The 21,587-nt window shown below is 47.7% G+C and overlaps 2 protein-coding genes across 2 annotated transcripts in view; one reads left to right on the forward strand and one right to left on the reverse strand.

Annotated features, from left to right (window-relative positions):
* LOC144327627 (uncharacterized) overlaps positions 1 to 21,587 on the reverse strand; it is a 365,071-nt gene that overhangs the window by 36,933 nt on the left and 306,551 nt on the right. The gene's annotated exons all lie outside the window — the stretch shown is intronic.
* On the forward strand, positions 9,339 to 20,769 carry LOC144327633 (uncharacterized). Its single transcript, XM_077928039.1, has 6 exons — positions 9,339 to 9,628; positions 10,660 to 11,152; positions 11,349 to 11,430; positions 11,716 to 11,798; positions 12,744 to 12,870; positions 18,857 to 20,769. Exons 2-6 carry the CDS (start codon positions 10,751 to 10,753, stop codon positions 19,852 to 19,854), a joined length of 1,692 nt encoding a protein of 563 aa, XP_077784165.1. The 5' UTR covers positions 9,339 to 9,628; positions 10,660 to 10,750; the 3' UTR covers positions 19,855 to 20,769.

A 21,587-nucleotide genomic window follows, 5' to 3' on the forward strand; every position in this document is an offset into this window, starting at 1 on the left:
AAACAGTATAAACTTAAAGCTTTTGCAGATGACCTGGTTTTGACATTACAGGAGCCAGAATCTAGTACGAAAAGGGTCCTACAATTGATTCAGGAGTTTGGTCGGGGGGCGGGATTTAAGCTAAACAAGCAAAAAACCAAGGTATTGGAAAAAAATTTGACACCTTCAGAATCAGAAAGGTTTCAGAAAGAGACAGATTTAAATGTGGTCAAAAATGTGAAATACCTAGGGGTAAACATAACAGCCAAGAATCTGAGTCTATTTAAGGATAACTATGAAAAGTGTTGGTCAGAAATTAAAAGGGATTTAGAAGGTTGGTCAAGATTGAAACTTTCCTTGCTGGGCCGAATTGCTGCTATAAAGATGAATGTATTGTCAAAAATGCTGTTTTTGTTCCAGACTCTACAGATTGTGGACAAAGTGGAGTGTTTCAGGAGGTGGCAGAGAGATATCTCTAAATTTGTCTGGCAGGGCAAAAAGCCCAGAATTAAGTTTAAAATATTAACTGATGCTAAAGAAATAGGGGGGGTTGCCCTGTCAGACTTAAGGTTGTATTATGAATCAGCAGCTTTCTGCTGGTTGAAAGACTGGCTGCTTCTGGAGAACACTGATGTTTTAGATCTGGAGGGATTTAACAATGTCTATGGATGGCATGCATATTTGTGGTACGACAAGGTTAAAAGTCACAAGGCTTTCAAGAACCATATTGTCAGGAAAGCAGTGTTTAACGTTTGGATAAAATACAAAGACTTATTAGAAAACAAGACCCCAAGGTGGCTGTCACCAATGGAAGCCAAGGCCCGGAAAAGACACAATATGGAGGCTAAATGGCCGAAATATTGGGAAATATTAGAAAAGGATGGAGATACTTGGAGGTTGCAGAGTTTGGAGAAATTAAAAGATAAAGTGCGAGATTGGCTACACTATGCTCAAATTAAAGAGGTTTTTAACTTGGATAAAAAGATAGGATTCCAGGTGGAAAAATCGAAGTTAGAAACAGAGCTGTTAGAACCTAAGACCAAGGTACTTTCAAAAATGTACAACTTGCTGTTAAAATGGAACACACAAGATGAAACGGTTAAATCAGCTATGATAAAATGGGCACAGGACATTGGGTATAATATCATGTTTGCTGACTGGGAAAGGTTATGGACCACCGGTGTGAAGTTCACGGCATGCAATGCCTTAAAAGAAAATATTATGAAAATGATTTACAGGTGGTACATGACCCCAGTCAAGCTTGCAAAAATATATTATTTGCCTGACAATAAATGTTGGAAATGTAGAGAAACTGAAGGAACGTTCTTTCACCTCTGGTGGACCTGCCCTAGGGTCAAGGCTTTCTGGGAAATGATATATAATGAGTTGAAAAAGGTATTTAAGTATACCTTCCCTAAGAAACCAGAGGCCTTCCTTTTGGGCATTGTTGGCCAGAGGGTGTTAAAGAAGGACCGAACATTCTTTATGTATGCAACAACAGCAGCAAGAATACTTATCGCCAAACATTGGAAAACCCAAGATTTGCCCACGCTGGAAGAGTGGCAGACGCAACTGATAGACTATATGGAATTAGCAAAAATGACTGGCAGAATCCGAGACCTGGGAGAAGAAGCAGTGGAAGAGGATTGGAAAAAATTCAAAGACTATTTACAAAAATATTGTAAACTGTGTGAGTGCTAAGAAGGATGTAAGATTGAAAATAACATGGCATCAGTAAGCTAGTTGAAAGGAATATGAGAGTAGGTGAAATCTGAGAAAAAGACAAATTTAGGATTAATAGTATGTCTAAATTAAGTATTTAAAATCTTGATAAAAGTATTTAAAGTTGAGACACAATACTGGAAAATTACAAAATAAGAATCGAAACAAGGTGATAAATTGCTGTTTAAATTTTTTTAAACTAGGAACGCAGGAACGAGAGATGTGAGGAAGTCCAAAAAGTGAAGAAAGTATGGTTATTATCTATTTGAGTTTGATGTGGTATGTTTTTTGTATTATCTGTTAATTCTTTTTTTTTCTTATGTCTTTCTTTGTTTATTGTATTCTGGTGATGGTTCTATATGTGTTTGGTGATTATAATGTCTAAAACTTTCAATAAATATTTTATAAAAAAATAAAATAAACAAAGCTCTCTCCTTTATCAGTCACGGCAATGGATGACCTTGGCTGTTCCAGTGGACTAGTGATGACATGTCTGGGTCTTACCTTACTACACTCTGACGCATAGACCTAGTCCGGGAACAGCGCCAGGGTGTGTTCTTGGAGTTGGTGACCTCTTGCTCCAAGATAAGTGTATAGGAACAGCAATAGAATCATAGAATCATAGAGCTGGAAGAGACCACAAGGGCCATCGAGTCCAACCCCCTGCCAAGCAGGAAACACCATCAGAGCACTCCTGACATATGGTTGTCAAGCCTCTGCTTAAAGACCTCCAAAGACGGATACTCCACCACACTCCTTGGCAGCAAATTCCACTGTCGAACAGCTCTTACTGTCAGGAAGTTCTTCCTAATGTTTAGGTGGAATCTTCTTTCCTGTAGTTTGGATCCATTGCTCCGTGTCCGCTTCTCTGGAGCAGCAGAAAACAACCTTTCTCCCTCCTCTATGTGACATCCTTTTATATATTTGAACATGGCTATCATATCACCCCTTAACCTCCTCTTCTCCAGGCTAAACATGCCCAGCTCCCTTAGCCGTTCCTCATAAGGCATCGTTTCCAGGCCTTTGACCATTTTGGTTGCCCTCCTCTGGACACGTTCCAGTTTGTCAGTGTCCTTCTTGAACTGTGGTGCCCAGAACTGGACATAGTACTCCAGGTGAGGTCTGACCAGAGCAGAATATCCTTTAATGGTCAGAAGTACAGGAAGGAAAAGACTTTTATGCTTAAGAGTACCGAAGCAGGAACATCTGTGATGTCAACCTGCATGTATAAGCTGACGTGCCTGGATTCCTGGGGAAGGGGGGAAGAGGGTGCCTGGAGGATATATATACTGCATGAAATCTCTCATTTCTTTGGACTTGCTGTGGACTGACCACGCAAGTGCCTTCTGCTATTCGGAGAGCAGAATAAACTCTTTCTTTGAATCAACCTTGGTGTCATTTGACTTCCTCCCGTCCGGGAGCAACGCAGACCCCACCTGTCGGTAAAGTCCAATAAGGCTACAGTACGGAGTCTTTTTCTGCATGCCTGAGCTTTCTCCACACAGGCCACACCGCTGTTCGCAAACACTGCTAGATGCTGGGAAAAACACCGAGTCGCAGTGGAAGTGTGCCGGACATTAAATCTCACACATACCTACATCACAGAAAAGGCAGTCTACAACAGAAATCTGAGTGTGTTTTTACTCTGTCTGCCAGGTTACCTGTTAATGGTCACTTGACTGGATTACCTGGGGAGCCTGGACAGTCTTTTGTAATGATAATACTTCATTCCTGAGCCAGGTCACAGGCTCACACCCTATTCACACCTTAAATGTGCCCTTAAGGCAGGATTTGTGAGGACAGAGACAATGGGGAGGTTTCTGCATTTCCTTCGACCTTGTAGAGAAATATTTGAGGTGACTGAAAGAGTCAAAACGGCTTTAGGACTTTTCTTCTGGGTTTTGGACATGTGGTTTATTTATATATGTGTTTGCTTGGTACATTGAGGAACATATTATATATATGTCCAGCATGATTCTGTCTTTTAGAATGTTGTTCATGATACTTCTTAATGGGTTAGACAGTATATCCTCAGTCTTTTTTATAATATATTGCCGTAGGCCATCTGGCCCTGGTGACTTTCCTATCTTTACTTCTTTAATTGCTTTTTGAATTTCGTACAGTGTACAAAGGCTAATAGGGTTCTGCCAAGAGAACAAGCTGGTCATCGCAAACACGCTTTTCCAACAACACAAGAGACGGCTCTACACATGGACATCACCAGATGGGCAGCATCGAAATCAGATTGATTATATTCTCTGCAGCCAAAGATGGAGAAGCTCTATACAGTCAGCAAAAACAAGACCTGGAGCTGACTGTGGCTCATCAGCTTCTTATATCAAAATTCAAGCTTAAACTGAAGAAAGTAGGAAAAACCACTAGGCCGGTAAGATATAATCTAAATCAAATCCCTTATGAATACACAGTGGAAGTGAGGAACAGGTTTAAGGATTTAGATTTGGTGGACAGAGTGCCTGAAGAACTATGGATGGAGGCTCGTAACATTATACAAGAGCCAGCAACGAAAACCATCCCAATGAAAATTTTAAAAGATGATGCTGTTAAGGTGCTACACCCAATATGCCAGCAAATTTGGAAAACTCAGCAGTGGCCAAAGGATTGGAGAAGATCAGTCTACATCCCAATCCCAAAGAAGGGAAGTGCCAAAGAATGCTCCAACTACTGCACAATTGCACTCATTTCACACGCCAGCAAGGTTATGCCTAAAATTTTACAAGGCAGGCTTAAGCTGTATGTGGACCGAGAACTCCCAGAAGTGCAAGCTGGATTTAGAAGAGGCAGAGGAACCAGAGACCAAATTGCAAACATGCACTGGATTATGGAGAAAGCTAGAGAGTTCCAGAAAGACATCTACTTCTGCTTCATTGACTATGCAAAAGCCTTTGACTGTGTCGACTACAGCAAACTATGGCAAGTTCTTAATGAAATGGGAGTGCCTGATCACCTCATCTGTCTCCTGAGAAATCTCTATGTGGGACAAGAAGCTACAGTTAGAACTGGATATGGAACAACTGATTGGTTCAAAATTGGGAAAGGAGTATGACAAGGCTGTATATTGTCTCCCTGCTTATTTAACTTATATGCAGAATTCATCATGCGAAAGGCTGGGCTGGATGAATTGTGGCCTTTCTGAAAGCCAAGATTGACTTCCCACTCCCCATCTGCTCAGGTGGCGAGCCTATTTGGGCTCGCCCACGAAGACTGATGGATCCTGATTCCGTCTGGCCTTGAGGGACCCTGCTCCTCCTGGCGACTCATTAGATGACCTTGTCGAGGACTGGAATAACCGGCTCTTGGCGGCCATTGATGAGATTGCCCCTAAGCGCCCTCTGCGACCCTGTCAAAACCGGGCCCCTGTCAAAACCGGGACCTCAGACAGCTAGAGCGAGTATGGCGACGGACTCGTGACGGAGCTTCAAGAACATCTTCTAGGACGCTTATGAAAGCCTATGAGATGGCTATGAAAGCTGCTAATAAATCTCACTTTGCAGCTTCCATTGCATCCGCTAGCTCTCGCCCAGCACAACTTTTTAGAATAATTAGGAAAATACCGTCCTTAGGAGGACAACCAAATTTAAGCAGAAATTCGACCCACAGCTGTGAGGCATTTGCGAGCTTTTTTGTGGAGAAATTCCTGCTGCTCCGCCGTGACCTCCCTGCCAATTTAGATACAGTGACAGAACTGGAGGCCCCTCAACTGTCTCCTGGTCCAGTGTTAGAACATTTCGATCGGATACTCCCTGCTGATGTGGATGGACTCCTCCAAGCTGGTAGGCCCACCACCTGCCTCCTCGATCCGTGCCTGTCTTGGCTGATTAGGGCGTGCCCAGATATTGCACGGACCCCACAATTGAAATTATCAATTTGTCCCTTGACACAGAGGTAATCCCAGGGGAACTGAAGGAAGCAGTGGTGTGTCCACTCTTAAAGAAAACTTCATTAGATCCCTTAGACCTATCCAATTACCGCCCAGTTTCAAATCTCCCATATCTGGGTAAGGTAATTGAGAGAGCAGTTGCTGAACAACTTGGTAAGTTTCTGAAGGAAACATCGGCTTTAGATCCATTTCAGTCCGGTTTCCGTCCTGGTTTTGGGACCGAGACGGCTCTGGTCGCCCTAACAGTTGATCTCCGCAGACAACTGGATTGAGGCGGGTCGGGATTGCTGATTCTCTTAGATTTGTCAGCAGCCTTTGACATGGTTGATCATGATCTTTTGGACCACCGCCTCGCCGATGTGAGGATACAGGGCATAGCCCCTAACTGGCTGTGCTCTTTTATCTCTGGTCGGGGACAGAGGGTGGCACTAGGGAGGGAGTTGTCATCACGCCACCCCTTGGTGTGTGGAGTGCCGCAGGGCGCAATCCTCTCCCCAATGCTTTTTAACATCTTTATGCGCCCCCTTGCCCAGATTATCCGGAGCTTTGGGCTGGGTTGTCACCAATATGCTGATGACACTCAGCTCTGTCTGGTGATGGATGGCCATACCGACTCAATCCCTGACACACTGACCAGATGTTTGGAAGCTGTGGCTGGATGGTTTCGTGGGAGCCGAACAAGGTGACATTTTTCCACCTTCACCGCATCAAGCAGTTGATCCCTTTCCTTTCCTGCCCCGACCTGGCCACAGTGATCCATGCGATGATCACCTCCAGGCTTGACTACTGTAATTTGCTCTACGCGGGGCTGTGTTTGAAGCTGTCCCAGAAACTCCAGCGGGTGCAGAATGCTGCGGGTGCAGAATGCTGCAGTGAGGCTTCTCACAGGGTCTCTGCAATGGGAGCATATTCATCCAGTGCTTTTCCAGCTGCACTGGCTCCCGGTGAAGCACAGAGTCAGATTTAAGGTGCTGGTTTTGACTTTTAAAGCCCTTCATGGCCTAGGACCCTCGTACCTATGGGACCGCCTCTCCTGGTATGCCCCACGGAGGACCTTAAGGACCATATATAGCAACACCCTAGAGGTCCCGGGCCCTAAGGAAGTTAGATTAGCCTCAACCAGAGCCAGGGCCTTTTCAGTGATGGCTCCAGCCTGGTGGAACGCTCTGCCTCATGACACCAGGGCCCTGCGGGATCTGATTTCTTTCTGCAGGGCCTGTAAGACAGAGTTGTTCCGCCTGGCCTTTGGCTCAGAATCAGTTTGATTCCCTCCCCCTCTTTCCTTTCTCCTCCTATGAAGAGATTGCTCCCTAATTGTTTTAATGTTGGATCTTAATCTTTTTAATTGTATTTTAATCAACTTGTTTTTATTATTGCTTGTTAGCCGCCCTGAGCCTGGTCTTGGCTGGGGACGGCGGGGTATAAATAAATAAATAAATAAATAAATAATATTTGTCCATTCCAGGAACAGCATTCCTGACCCAGATTTTCACAGGAAGTCCCTAAGATGATTCCCCTTTCAAACAGGATACGTGAATCTAAGCCAGTAGGGCACTCCTCTCTGGCAGATGGACAACCCCTTCCCCAAACCCCCACTTCCCCCACTTCCCCATGGGGGTCCCCACACCACCCACCACTCACCAGGATGGCTTTGGCCGTCTCCTGCTTGGAGCACTTCAGGGTTCAGAGCCCCCTGAGCTGATCTTCCTCCAGCAACTGAAAGGCAAAAGTCAGGCTGTCAGTTCCTCATGAAGGGAGGGCTTCTCCACATCCGAGAGTGCAGAGTGGGGGGCAAGGAGGGCAGGTCTGAGTCCCTGCTCTGGTTCTCCCCAATACTCACCCCTGGGGGAGGGATGTGCAACCGCAGCACATCTGCAAAGAGAAGGACGTGGGGACAGGTGAGTCCCTCCCTGAGCACCTGGCAAGGCTATTCCAAGAGTTTTCTCCTGGATTCCAAGTCCTACTGCAGGGGAGGAGGGACATCCTAAGCCTTGGCGGACAATCCTGGCCTCCTTCAACCAGAATGTGACTCCCCAGGCCAGGGATAGGCAACTAAGGGTTGGGGGCCGGATGCGGCCCAATCGTCTTCTCAATCCAGCCCACAGATGATTCGGGAATCAGTGTGTTTTTAGAGGAGTAGAATGTGTCCTTTTATTTAAAATGCGTCTCTGGGTTATTTGTGGGGTATAGGAATTGGTTCATCCCCCCCAAAAAATATAGTCTGGCCCCCCACATGGTCTGAGGGACAGCGGACCAGCCCACGGCTGAAAAAGGTTGCTGACCCCTGCCCCAGGCTAAGAAGATGGTCAATCTCCGGTTCCACTCCACCCTTTTAAAATTAAAATAAGAAAATAGATTCCATCTCTCAGAGCATGTAAACCACATGAGTGGAAAGACCCCTGTGCCACTTACAGAAATAGGACTATACTTCCTTCTACCACCTTTAAAGTAAACGTCTATGTAACAAAACCAAACTGACCCAAGTCTGCCTTCCTCCACCAACCTGAACTTCCCTCTTCAAGCCAAAAGACAACACTTCCCCATCCCTGAGCGAAACCCCCTGACCTTCCATTGGTTGAGCCGCCACCACGCCGGTAGCATTTACCTCTGCGCAATGCAGGGACTGACTGAGCGGGCGGCGAGATGCTTTCAACCTCAGAAACTTGGCGGGTCCTGAAATGACTGTGCAGGCCAGATTCACGATACTGACGGGCTGGATTTGGCCCACGGAACATAGATTGAGCACCCCTGGCCTACACTGACTGGCAGCAGCTCCCCAGATTTTCAGGCAGGGATTTCGTCCAGCCCTTACAGGAGATGTCAGGGGCTGACAATGGGACATTCTGCATGCCAAGCAGATGCTCTAGGGCTCCCCATATTTACCTGCACTTTCAAGGTTATGCTATTAGCAACCATGGAGATTCCACCAGCCTCTTTTGAAAGGAGAACAGTCACCTGAATAATAATAATAATAATAATAATAATAATAATAATAATAATAATAATTTATACCCCACCCATCTGGCTGGGTTTCCCAGCCACTCTGGGCGGCTTCCAACAAAATATTAAAATACAATTGTCCTTCAAATATTAAAAGCTTCCCTAAACATAATAACAACAACCATCCATTTTCAGTCCCTTGAATTAGCAATTAAGCATTTCTGGAAAGGGAAATGGCATACTTTTGTTGCGTGCATAAGCGTGCATAAGAAAGTATTACTCATTTATGATGAGAATGGGATTTATTTATTTTGAACTTCGCTTGGTTCCTCCTTGGCAGCCAGTGCAATGGTTTCAGCAGGGCTGGAACTCAGGACCCGCTGCCTTGAGGGACACCTAAGAGCAGTTGGGCAGGGGAAAGGTCTCCCTTGGGAGGTGGTGGACTCTCCTTCCTTGGAGGTTTCTCAGCAGAGATCGGACGGCCATCTGCCATGGATGCTTTAGCTGAGATTCCTGCCTTGCTGGGGGTTGGACTAGATGACCCTGGGATCCCCTCCTATCTCTCCACTCCTGAATTCCTGGAGGAGCTTCCTTGCCTCCTGCAAAGCCCTTTTCCCTGCAAGCTCTTCCTCTGGTTTCTGGCCAAGGGAGGGAGATGCTCAGAGTCCGGCCACCCCCAAAAGGATATCTGGGCATTGGCGTAGCCGGGGGGGGGCAGCTGCCCCCCCGAAATCCATAAGAAATAATAAGAATCTGTCAGAGGACTGAGCGGGAGGGACTCGGCTTGGCAAGGGTTAAAGGGAACTGAGCTGCCTTCCTAGAGAGGACAGGAAGCAAGGGGGGGCTGGTCCTCCAGAGCCAAGGCCCCTCCCTCCCCAGTCCTTTCCTGCTTTGGTGTCTCTGCTGCAAGGGCCGAATCGCTGCCCCCGCCTGGGATCTGGTGAGTCCATAGCTGTCAACTTTCAGATTTGAAAATAAGGGATCAGCAGCCTCACCTGTCTCCCAATCCGGGATAGCAGCAGGAAGCAGCGGGAAACGGCGCTGGAATAAGGGAATTCCCGGGAAAAAAGGGAAGGTTGACAGTTATGGGTGAGTCTCCTCTCTCTCCCCCCAGAGGGTGCAGTGGGGAGACGGTGGGGGTCCCAGGGCTGCAGCATGGGAGGGTGCCTGGGGGGCCTGATCTGCTCCTGCAGGGGGGGGACCCCAAGTCAGGGAGGAGAGGGTCCTGCCAGGGAGGGGCCAGGTCTGCCACGCTCTCCTTCCTGCAGATCAGAGGATCCCAAACTCATTTGACCCTCCACCACCCCTTTCAGAAAAGATCTCCCTTCTTTGAACAAAGGAGTCCCTGGGACTTTAACTCTGTGTGACATCACTCAGCCTCATTGCACAACCGAGGAAACGTGCAAATGGTTTTCCAAAGCTGAACAGGAGATGGACTAGCCTCGCCACCCAAAACCAGCGGGGATGAAGGAAGGAAAAGTAGGAAAGAGAGACCAGGAATAAAGAGAGGGATCCCAGGCCATAGTCTGGGTGTTACATTGCAAACCAATTTGCGTTAAGCTATATAATAGAACAACAAAAAATCAAGGGGAATGTCTTTGGCCCCGCCCACTTGGCCCTCTGGGGGTTGGCCAGATACATTCCTGGCCCTCAGAAGAGAGAAAAAGAGACCTCACCCCACAAATCTGTCTGGACAGCGGCAGAGATTGCAGAAAAGGAGACAGAAGCAGGGAGTGGAGGTGGGGTGAGGGTGGGGTGGGGGTGGGGAGCAACTCCAGAGGACCCCCAGTAGAGAAAAGCATCCATTTATCACAAGATACAAATGACTCTCTTGTCATTCGGTTCTGACTTCTTGCATTGACTGGAAGGAAGTAGAAACCAGGTTGATTAATCTGACAGAAATCCCTTCAGTTGCCTCCACATTCTGCATTGCTTGAAGGCTAGAGACTTGTTTCTTCTCCTCTTCCTCCTCCTCTTTCTTTTCAAAAAGATATCTCATGGTCTGGGATGCGGTAAAGTCCAGCCCTTGTTCCTAGCAAGACTCATCCGTACTTGCTCAGGGAACCATTTCCCCCCCTGTCCTACAAATTCTGTAAAAGAACAATGTATTTGCTTTGTAGGATTTGCTAGAGCTTCTCATTAAGACGGACAGAACTTGGCAGAAGACCAAAGGGTTCCTTCCCATCTTTCAGAGGCTTCCTGAGAGCACAGATGGATGAGCAAGACTCAGCTGGCCCTGGAACAGGAAGAGGCCATGCCAACCAAACTGGGAGCAGTGGGGGATTCTGGGAAAACTCTGTGCAGAAGATCCTGGGTGAGGAGGACACCCTCCGCTCAGAGGTGCAGAGCCAGCAGTTGAGGCAGTTCTGCTGCCAGGAGGCCAAAGGACCCCGAGAGGTTTGCAGCCGACTCTATCACCTTTGTCACCAGTGGCTGAAGCCAGAAAGGCACACGAAAGCTGAGTTGCTGGACCTGGTGATCTTGGAGCAGTTCCTGGCTGTCCTTCCCCTGGAGATGGAGAGCTGGGTGAGGGAATGCGGAGCGGAGACCAGTTCCCAGGCAGTGGCCCTGGCCGAAGGTTTCCTCCTGAGTCAGGCAGAGGAGAGAAAGCAGGTGAGAGAGACTTTCCTCTGGATACTGCCAAGGGGCTCCAAACAGGACAGAGAACATCCCATAATGGTCTGCTGATGGCCCATCCTTTTTCTGGAAAGGCATCCATGGAATGAGATCTCACACCCTTCAAGTCTTTGTCATTCTCTTTCTAGTATTTCTCCCCATTCTCTGTTTTGAATCCTTGTTTCTTTCTCAGGGAAAGGATCTCTTTGCAGAAATGGACCTGGATTCCTGTGAGGCAGAGAGGCCTCCGTTGGACACCAGAGAGAGGCCACTGGGTAAGGAGGAAGGTGGTTTTTCTCTGTCTGGTCTCATTCTGTTGGTTTCCCAACTCATCTGAGGGTTCTTTTCATCTTGTTTTGGGGGGAGACAGTTGGGAAGAAAGGTCCAGAAGAGGGGAGATGTATTTCTGCACAAACAAACATATGAAATGGGCACAAACCTCCAAATACTCTCAGTAGGTAAGTCTTTCTCAAAGGCCCATCTGTAGTTAGAGATGCCCTGTTTCACCTGTGAGAGATGTGGGCACTCTTGGCATCCTGCTTACCTTTTTTCTTTTGCAGGTGACAGAAGGATGCCGGCAAGACCTCCTGATCCGCCTTTTCATGGGGGCAAAAGGGAAGCAGCAGCTGTGGAACCAGATCAGGTCAGGGGAAGCTGCCTTGTGGGGACAGAGGCCGAGGGATGGAGCAATGTCATGGACTGGTTGGGCACAGAGGAATGGTGGGAGGAAGCAGCCTGGGAACGAGGAAGGGAAGATGGCTGAGAGCCGAAGGAGTGGAGATGGAGGAAGGATGAGCGGTCAGAGGGAGAAGAGGGAGAAGCCTGGGGAGAGGAGGTGTCAGAAGCTGAGGGGGAAACAGGGCTTAGTGAGCTGGGAGACTCTGTGGCAGAATGCAGTGCAGAATCGGAGGCAGAAGAGGAAGGAGGCGAATGGGAGAGGAAGGTCGAGAGCCTGAGGTGAGTCAGGAGAAGGAGGAGCCACCGGTGGCTCCCTCTCCTTTTGCCAGAAGCCACCCTCCCTGCTTGTCTCTCAGAGCCAGGAGACCCCCTGCAATGCACGAATCTCTGCTAGATCATCCAAGACAAATGGCCATTCAAAATAGGCTTATTTTATTTCTAGATTGATCACTGAATGCTAAAATTGATTTCTAAGCAGTGGACAAATGAGAACAAATAGTGCCCTGGATTCACCTAACCAGCCCCATCAGCTGCAAAATGGGGCCTGCCCCCCATTCCTCCCCCTCCCCATTCCTCCATGAATCCCTTGAATTTGGCTCTAGGGCATTGGGAGGGAACTCCCCAGAACAGCTCAGGAGGAGAGGAGAAAGTGGATCCTTCCATTGGGGAAACTGGAATGCTTGCCTAGGCAGAATGACTTGAATAACACAATGTGGAGTACCACCTATTTGCACAAAGACAAATACCCATAATTAAAACACAGAATAAAATAAGCATCCATAAATAAAATGTGCAGCAAAGCAATCCTATTGAAACAACACTGCAATTAACAGGAAGGAAACCACAGAGCATTGTGGAGCAGATCATATTTCTGCTGTCTCAGAGGAGGACATTTCCCTTTTTCTTTTAGGGTCCAGTGTGCTTTGAAGATGTCGCTGTTCGTTTCACGGACGAGGAGTGGGCGTTGCTGGATCCTGACCAGAGAGCTCTGCATAAGGACGTCATGGAGGAGAATCGTGGGATCGTGGCCTCTCTTGGTAAGGCTCCCTGTGGGATCGTCCTATCTGCCTGGAAATACAAAAAATACCTCTATGTGACCAACCTCATATATTTTCACAGAGATCAACCGTGGCCCCTATAACACCCGGAACCTAACACCCCCACAATAAAGAGTAACTAACAGTTTTCTCTTTGAACAATGTTCCTCAAATTATTCCTTTTTCTACCACGATTGGGCTGGTGTAAACTGCCCAGGCCATCTTAAATGTCAGCTTCAGAATTGTTAGGAAAGATGGTAGCTTCAGGTTTTCTGTTTTTGTTTTTGCTCCTGTCAGTCTTGGGTTGACCAAAGAGACGACTGACATTGAAGATGGAGGGGATGCCATGACTGGGCCAAACAAAATTCATCCCAGAGAAGAAGAGCTAGACTTATTGAATTTCAGGTAGAAGTAGCAGTGGTGATGATGATGATGATGATGATGATGATAATGATAATAATAATAATAATAATAATAATAATAATAATAATAATAATAATTTTATTTATATCCCGCCCTCCCAGCCGAAGCCGGGCTCAGGGCGGCTAACAACAATCAAATAATGAAACAGTCAAATAATCACATATTCTAAAAATATTTCATTATAAAAAATAATTAAAATCAAATTGATGGCAACCAATTAAGCAAAATTCTGTGCAGGTTGCCAGAGGAGGGAGTCAGGCTGCGCCCTGACCAAAGGCCTGGTGGAACAACTCTGTCTTGCATGCCCTGCGGAAAGATGTCAGGTCCCGCAGGGCCCTAGTCTCTTGTGACAGAGCGTTCCACCAGATTGGAGCCGCGGCCGAGAAGGCCCTGGCTCTAGTTGAGGCCAGCCTAACCTCTCTGAGGCCTGGGACCTTCAATATATTTTTATTTGAAGACCGTAAGTTTCTCTGTGGGACATACCAGGAGAGGCGGTCCCGTAGGTACGAGGGTCCTAGGCCGTATAGGGCTTTAAAGGTTAAAACCAGCACCTTAAACCTGATCCTGTACTCCACCGGGAGCCAGTGCAGCTGGTATAGTACCGGATGAATGTGATCTCGCAGCGAAGACCCCATAAGGAGTCTCGCCGCAGCATTGTGCACCCGCTGGAGTTTCTGGGTCGGTCTCAAGGGCAGCCCCACGTAGAGCGAGTTACAATAATCCAGTGTGGAGGTGACCGTCGCATGGATCACAGTGGCTAGGTCAGGGCGAGAGAGATAAGGGGCCAACTGCTTAGCTTGGCGGAGATGAAAAAATGCCGCCTTTGTTATAGCTGTAATCTGCGCCTCCATAGAGAGGGAGGTATCGAAGATTACACCCAAACTCCTAACGGACGGTGCTGGCACTAATTGCACCCCCGCAAGAGATGGGAGTTGCCCCCTCAATCCCATATCATCCCGCCCCAGCCAGAGGACCTCTGTCTTCGAAGGATTTAACTTCAACTGGCTCCCACGTAACCATCCAGCCACAGCTTCCAGACATCTGGTCAGTGTGTCTGGGGCCGAGTCAGGATGGCCATCCATCAACAGATAGAGTTGGGTATCATCGGCATACTGATGGCAACCCAGCCCAAAACTCTGGACAAGCTGGGCGAGGGGGCGCATAAAGATGTTAAAAAGCATTGGGGAGAGTATCGCACCCTGAGGCACTCCACACACCAAGGAGTGGCGCGATGACAATTCCCCCCCAAGCGCCACCCTCTGTCCCCGACCAGAGAGAAACGAGCGCAGCCATTGAAAGACTGTGCCCTGGATCCCCACGTCGGCAAGGCGGTGGTCCAGGAGTTCGTGATCGACCATGTTGAAGGCTGCTGACAGGTCTAGAAGAATCAGCAGCCCCGACCCGCCTCGATCCAGCTGCCTGCGGAGATCATCTGTTAGGGCGACCAGAGCCGTCTCGGTCCCATGACCAGCGCGGAAGCCGGACTGGAATGGATCCAGAGCAGATGTTTCATCCAGAAACCTACCAAGCTGTTCAGCAACTGCTCTCTCAATCACCTTACCCAGGAATGGAAGATTCGAGACCGGGCGGTAATTGGATAGATCTAAGGGATCTAATGGGACGCGGGTGGCGCTCTGGGTAAAAGCCTCAGCGCCTAGGGCTTGCCAATCGAAAGGTTGGCGGTTCGAATCCCTGCGGCGGGGTGCGCTCCTGTTGCTCGGTCCCAGCGCCTGCCAACCTAGCAGTTCGAAAGCACCCCCGGGTGCAAGTAGATAAATAGGGACCGCTTACTGGCGGGAAGGTAAACGTCGTTTCCGTGTGCTGCACTGGCTCGCCAGAGCAGCGATGTCACGCTGGCCACGTGACCCAGAAGTGTCTCCGGACAGCGCTGGCCCCCGGCCTCTTGAGTGAGATGGGCGCACAACCCTAGAGTCTGGCAAGACTGGCCCGTACGGGCAGGGGTACCTTTTTAAGGGATCTAATGATGTTTTCTTTAAGAGCGGGCGCACCACTGCCTCCTTCAGTTCCCCATGGAATATCCCGGTGCCAAGGGACAAATTGATGATATCCCCCAGGGGGGCCCACACCTCATCTGGACACGCTCTAATCAGCCATGATGGGCACAGGTCAAGAGGACAGGTGGTGGGCTTTCCAGCTTGGAGGAATCTGTCCACATCGGCTGGAGATATCCGGTCAAAGTGGTCCAATACTGGACCCGAGGACAGTCGAGGGGCCTCCAGTTCCTTTATTGTATCCAAATTGGCAGGGAGGTCATGGCGGAGCAACAGGACCTTCTCCGCAAAAAAGCTCGCAAATGCCTCACAGCTGTGTGTCAGATTGTTATTTAAATTTGGCTGTCCTTCAAGGGACGTTAAAGACCGAATTATACTAAATAATTGCGCCGAGCGAGAGCTAGCGGATGCAATGGAGGCCGAGAAGTAAGACTTCTTAGCTGCCTTCACTGCCATCTCATAGGTTTTCATAAAAACCCTATAAGATGTTCTTGAGGCTCCGTCACGGGCACCCCGCCATACTCGCTCTAGCCGTCTGAGGTCCCACTTCATTTTCCGGAGCTTCTCGGTAAACCAGGGAGCCCGGTTTCTGCGGGGTCGCAGAGGGCGCTTAGGTGCGATCTCATCGATGGCTGCCAGGAGCTGGGTATTTCAGCCCTCAACAAGCTCAGTCAATGAGTCGCCAGGGGGAGCGAGGTCCCGCAAGGCTTGACGGAATCTATCAGGGTCCATCAGCCTCTGCGGGCGAGCCCAAATTGGCTCGCCACCTAAGCAGGGTGGGGGTGGAAAGTCAATCCTGGCTTTCAGAGCGTAGTGATCAGACCATGGCACCTTCATCGAAGGAGACATGATCACATCTATACCGGCGCCAAAGATCAAATCCAGTGTGTGGCCTGCTTGATGTGTGGGGCCCGAAACAAACTGGGAGAGCCCTAGTGTCGCCATGGAAGACAGCAGGTCCAGAGCCTGTGAGGAGGGAGTGGCATCAGCATGGATGTTGAAGTCCCCCAATACCAATAGGTTAGGGAACTCCAAGGCCCAGCTGCCCACCGCCTCCAGCAGGCCTGACAGGGTGGCTGCTGGTGCGCTAGGTGGCCGGTACACCAGCCAGACAGCCAAGCTCTCCTCTGAGCCCCACACTAGGCCAACACATTCAATGCCGGGGATCGATGGCGATGGTGATGATACAATGATGATGATGATGATACAATGGTACCTCGGTTTACAAACTTTCCGGAACAGGACTGTTCTTAAATCAAGGTACCACTGTAGTAATAATAATAATTTATATTTATACCCTGCCCATCTGCCCAGCCACTCTGGGCAGCTTCCAACACACATATAAACATGAAACATAAATAATAATAATAATCTGATCCCATATATAAAGAACATTAACTTTAAAATGAACAACTTATACTATTGGCCAAAATTGTGGAAACCTATTTTGAAAGGTGTATTTCTGAGGTTTGATGGCTCATAACACCATTTTTGTGTGGAGTAATACCATAAAATTATATAGCAATGGAAAGATAATTTAATGAAGAATATAATGCAATGAATTTTATGATGGAGTATTTATTAGAAGAGCAGTCATAAAGAAAAACGTGAAACCTTTGGTAACCATTTGTAACCTTTAGCTTTAATTACAGCCTTACAACGCCTTCCCTTGAAGTGAACCAAGTTTTTAGTTCTGCAGCTGTAATAATGGGAAACCAAGACTGAATTCTGGCCTCTGTTAATTGGGCTTTATTGCTGGGTTGCTTCTGACTAACAAGTTTCTTTAGTCGGCTCCAAAGATTTCTGATTGGGTTAAAGTGTGGGCTATTCAGCATGGACTAAAGTGTGGGCTATTCAGGTTGCCATCAGTATGCTGATGACACCCAACTCTATCTGTTGATGGATGGCCATCCTGACTCGGCCCCAGACACACTGACCAGATGTTTGGAAGCTGTGGCTGGATGGTTACGTGGGAGCCAGTTGAAGCTAAATCCTTCCAAGACAGAGGTCCTATGGCAGGGACGGGGCGATATGGGATTGAGGGGGCAACTCCCATCTCTTGTGGGGGCGCAATTAGTGCCAGCACTGTCCGTTAGGAGTTTGGGTGTAATCTTCGATACCTCCCTTTCCATGGAGGCGCAGATTGCAGCTATAACAAAGGCGGTATTTTTCCATCTTTGCCAAGCTAAGCAGTTGGCTCCTTACCTCTCTCGCCCTGACCTAGCCACTGTGATCCACGCGACGGTCACCTCCAGACTGGATTATTGTAACTCGCTCTACGTGGGGCTGCCCTTGAGAATGACCCAGAAACTCCAGCGGGTGCAGAATGTCGCGGCGAGACTCCTTATGGGGTCTTCGCTGCGAGATCATATTCATCCGGTGCTATACCAGCTGCACTGGCTCCCAGTGGAGTACAGGATCAGGTCCCCAACGATTGTCAAAACCTTCCAGGTCCAGGAGGTCCGGATCCTGCAACGTGCACCAATCCTTTTAGCCAGGTGAAACAGGATGCCTCGTAGTAAAGTTTTAGGTCGGGTAGGGAAAAGCCTCCTCTCTCTTTTATGTCTATTAAGATCAGGTGTTTAATCCTGGGTTTCTTCCCTTCCCACAGGAATTTGGAAATTTCTCTTTGCCATATCTTGAGACAACCTGTCAAGTAAGGTAGTGTCCCATTGTTCCGCTGTCCAGTTAATATGGGTTTAATCTTTTCAACCTTTGCTTGAGAGATAACAATGGCTTTTTCCTTAGAATTCTAACATTTAGACCAGTCCTTGCACTCAACTTCCCATTACATTGTGCCATGTCATCTTGTATACACCCAGATGATTTTCTTCTGTCATGTAGGCACAGTCTCTCCACTCGTCCATCGTCACTTGCCTTTGTACACATTCCCTGCCTTAACAAGTCTGATTTTGTAGTGACTGAGTCTCCTTATACCTCTTCAAAAATATAGAAAGGCCAACTTTGGTTAAGTTTTCCCCAATCTCTCTTCTAATTTCTCCATAACTGTAGCCTTCTTCACTTAATCTTACTCACTTTCTGGAGACCAGTCAACTCTTTGTGCCATTTCTATAATTTTATTATGTTTTACACCCTCACTAAATGAAAGAACACACAAAACCAACCAACTTGATAGCAATCACATAACACACTAACAAAAGTCAACCTAAGCAAGTTGTGCTTTCTTTTTCTGGTTATTTGGCTATACTTTTGATAGAATACGGGTAATTGAATAAACTTTGTTGGATTGCAATCTCGATTGCATTCTTGATCGAATTATCTTTCCATTGATATATAATTTTATGACATTACTCCAAATGAAGTGGTGTTATGAGCCAGCAAACCTCTGAAATACACTTTTTTCCAAAAGTCTTCCACAATGTTGACCACTACTGTATATCAAACAAAGCAACAGTCAACAACTCCTCAGAATCTCATAATAAATATGTTGGTTAATGACAAAAAATGCAGGTAATGAACACACACCCAACTCCCTTCAGTTCTTTTCCATTTGTTCCTGAGGCTCTAATCCCTTTTTGTCTCCATTGCAGATTGTGATGAATTGGAAATTGAGAGCAAAGGTGACAACGAAAAATTCCCCAGAGAGGAGAAGCCACACAAAAATTTGGAGTGTGGAGAAAGCTGCAGTCAGAGCTCCAATTCCACTTCCCATCAACAAAATGTCATTGGAAAGAAACTCTATCAGTGCATGGAATGTGGAAAGAGCTTCCGTCAGAGCTCCCATCTCATTTCCCATCAAAGAATTCATACAGGGGAGAAACCCCATCAGTGTGTGGAATGTGGAAAGAGCTTCAGTCAGAGCTCCGATCTCACTAAGCATCAAAGAATTCATACAAGGGAGAAACCCTATCAGTGTGTGGAATGTGGAAAGAGCTTCACTGGTAGATCCTCTCTCACTTCCCATCAAAGAATTCATACAGGGGAGAAACCCTATCAGTGTATGGAATGTGGAAAGGGCTTCAGTCAGAGCTCCAATCTCACTTCCCATCAAAGAATTCATACAGGGGAGAAACCCTATCAGTGTGGGGAATGTGGAAAGAGCTTCAGAAAGAGCTCCGATCTCACTAAGCATCAAAGAATTCATACAAGGGAGAAACTTTATCAGTGTGTGGAATGTGGAAAGAGCTTCACTGATAGCTCCAATCTCACTTCCCATCAAAGAATTCACACAGGGGAGAAACCCTATCAATGTGTGGAATGTGGAAAAAGCTTCACTCATAGCTCCTCTCTCACCTCCCATCAAAGAATTCATACAAGGGAGAAACCCTATCAGTGCGTAGAATGTGGAAAGAGCTTCACTCATAGCTCCAATTTCACTAAGCATCAGAGACATCATACAGGGGAGAAACCCTATCAGTGCGTAGAATGTGGAAAGAGCTTCACTCATAGCTCCAATCTCACTTCCCATCAAAGAATTCATACAGGAGAGAAACCCTATCAGTGTGTGGAATGTGGAAAGAGCTTCAGTCATAGTGCCCATCTCACTTCCCATCAAATAATTCATACAGTGGAGAAACCCTATCAGTGAATGGAATGTGGAAAGAGCTTCACTGTTAGCTCTAAACTCACTTCCCACCAAAGAATCCATACAAAGGTCGGAAAAACCATTATATAGCGTTAGGAGCCAGGCAAATCCGCACCTTTTTAACCAGGCTTTTTTCTTATTGACATCTAATGCTATTTTAACATGTGATGTTTTGCGTTTTTATGTTGTTGTCAGGGGCTCAGGAGCAGAGGCACAGGGGAGAGAGGAAATGGAGAGCGAGGGGGAGGAATCTGGGAGCAGCGGAGAGCGGAATGAGAGTGACCCGAGAGATTCCATGAGCCTCTCCAGTGAATCAGAGGATTCCCAAAGGGGGGCACCGATGGCCAGGGCAAGGGGGGTCCCAGGGGGGACACACCAGGAGCAAGGGGCCAACGGAGATTCCCAAAGCAGTAGCTGGAAATCAGGGCCAGGTTCCCCACCGGAGCGCAGTGGGGGGGAAGAACCCCATAGGTCAGAGGCAGTGTCTCCTCCGGCAAGCAGGGAGGAGGAGTCAGGGCCAGCCAGCGTCCCCGAGGAGGGAAGCAGCGACAGGAGCAGTGTAACGGTCAGAAGGAAGGTGGCAGGCTGGGCGCGCGCGCCAAGTTCAAATGTACAGGCGCGCGGGACAGCTGACAGCCCGGAGTGGGAACCAGGTCCTAAAGCCCGCCGGAGGTTGGGGGAGGACTCAGGAGACTCAGCGTCTGAAGAGTCTAGGAAGGGCGAGTCCTCGGCGGGCAAGAGGACCCAGAGGAGGAAAGAGCAAAGGAAGAGGTGGAGCAGGGCTAGAGTCTTAAACTGGTGCCTGGGGGGAGGAGACTCAGACGGAGCTTCGGCGGTCTAGAGTTTGAGACGTAGAGTTGCGCGCCAAGAATGTAAAAGCGAAGCACAACTAAAATAAAGACTGTTTCATATAACAACGATCTGGCGTTGGTCCTTTGTGAGCTGGGACCTAGGGCAGCTCTGACAGTTGTGTTTTTATGTTCTAAGCATTCTGAGACATGTGGGTGTAGGGAATACAGCCACTCTTAAATTCCTAGGGGTCTTTCCCCCCCATTAAATATTTGAGGAGGCCACCCCCCAGGTTTTCTTTGTGTTTTTTTCAAATGCAACCTTTTATTCTTCCACAACTTGCCATACAATTTCTCTTTCAATTTGCCCTCTTAAAAAATTAAAAAAATAAACGCACAAAGGTCAGTAGAAAAACAAAATACCTGAAAATACAAACATGGACAGGTCCCATCTTTGCGGGCAAAATAGAAAAGTTGCTTTGAAGGAGGCTTTCCCAAACTTGGGTCCCCAGCAGCTCACGGACTACAGTTTCCATCATCCCTTCCCATTGGTTCTTCTAGCAAGGGATGATGGGAGTTCTAGTCCAAAACCAGCTGGAGACCCAAGTTTGCTTTAAAGGGAAAGTAGGCTGGCCCTGTTATTCCCTCTGCTGGCCAAAAGCACTGCCCCAGAATCTGAACCACCCCCAGTACTCCTAATTGGAATTTATAGAGCACAAAACTGAAGTTTGATCGGCACTTCAACCTTTAGTCAGCTTCTAGGTGCTTTCTGCACCACCTTGAGTACCCACAGAATTGTGGCTTCTACTGGCAACACACATATGAGAAAACAAATGAAAGACAAACACAAGGGGCAGGAAAAAACCTGGAAAGGGCCATACCAAATGGACATCCGGTGTGAAGAGGTCACTTTCCCCACTGCTGAACAATACCACAGGTAGAGGAGAT

This window comes from Podarcis muralis, chromosome 4 (assembly GCF_964188315.1).
Source record: "Podarcis muralis chromosome 4, rPodMur119.hap1.1, whole genome shotgun sequence".
In the NCBI taxonomy this organism is placed as follows: domain Eukaryota; kingdom Metazoa; phylum Chordata; class Lepidosauria; order Squamata; family Lacertidae; genus Podarcis; species Podarcis muralis.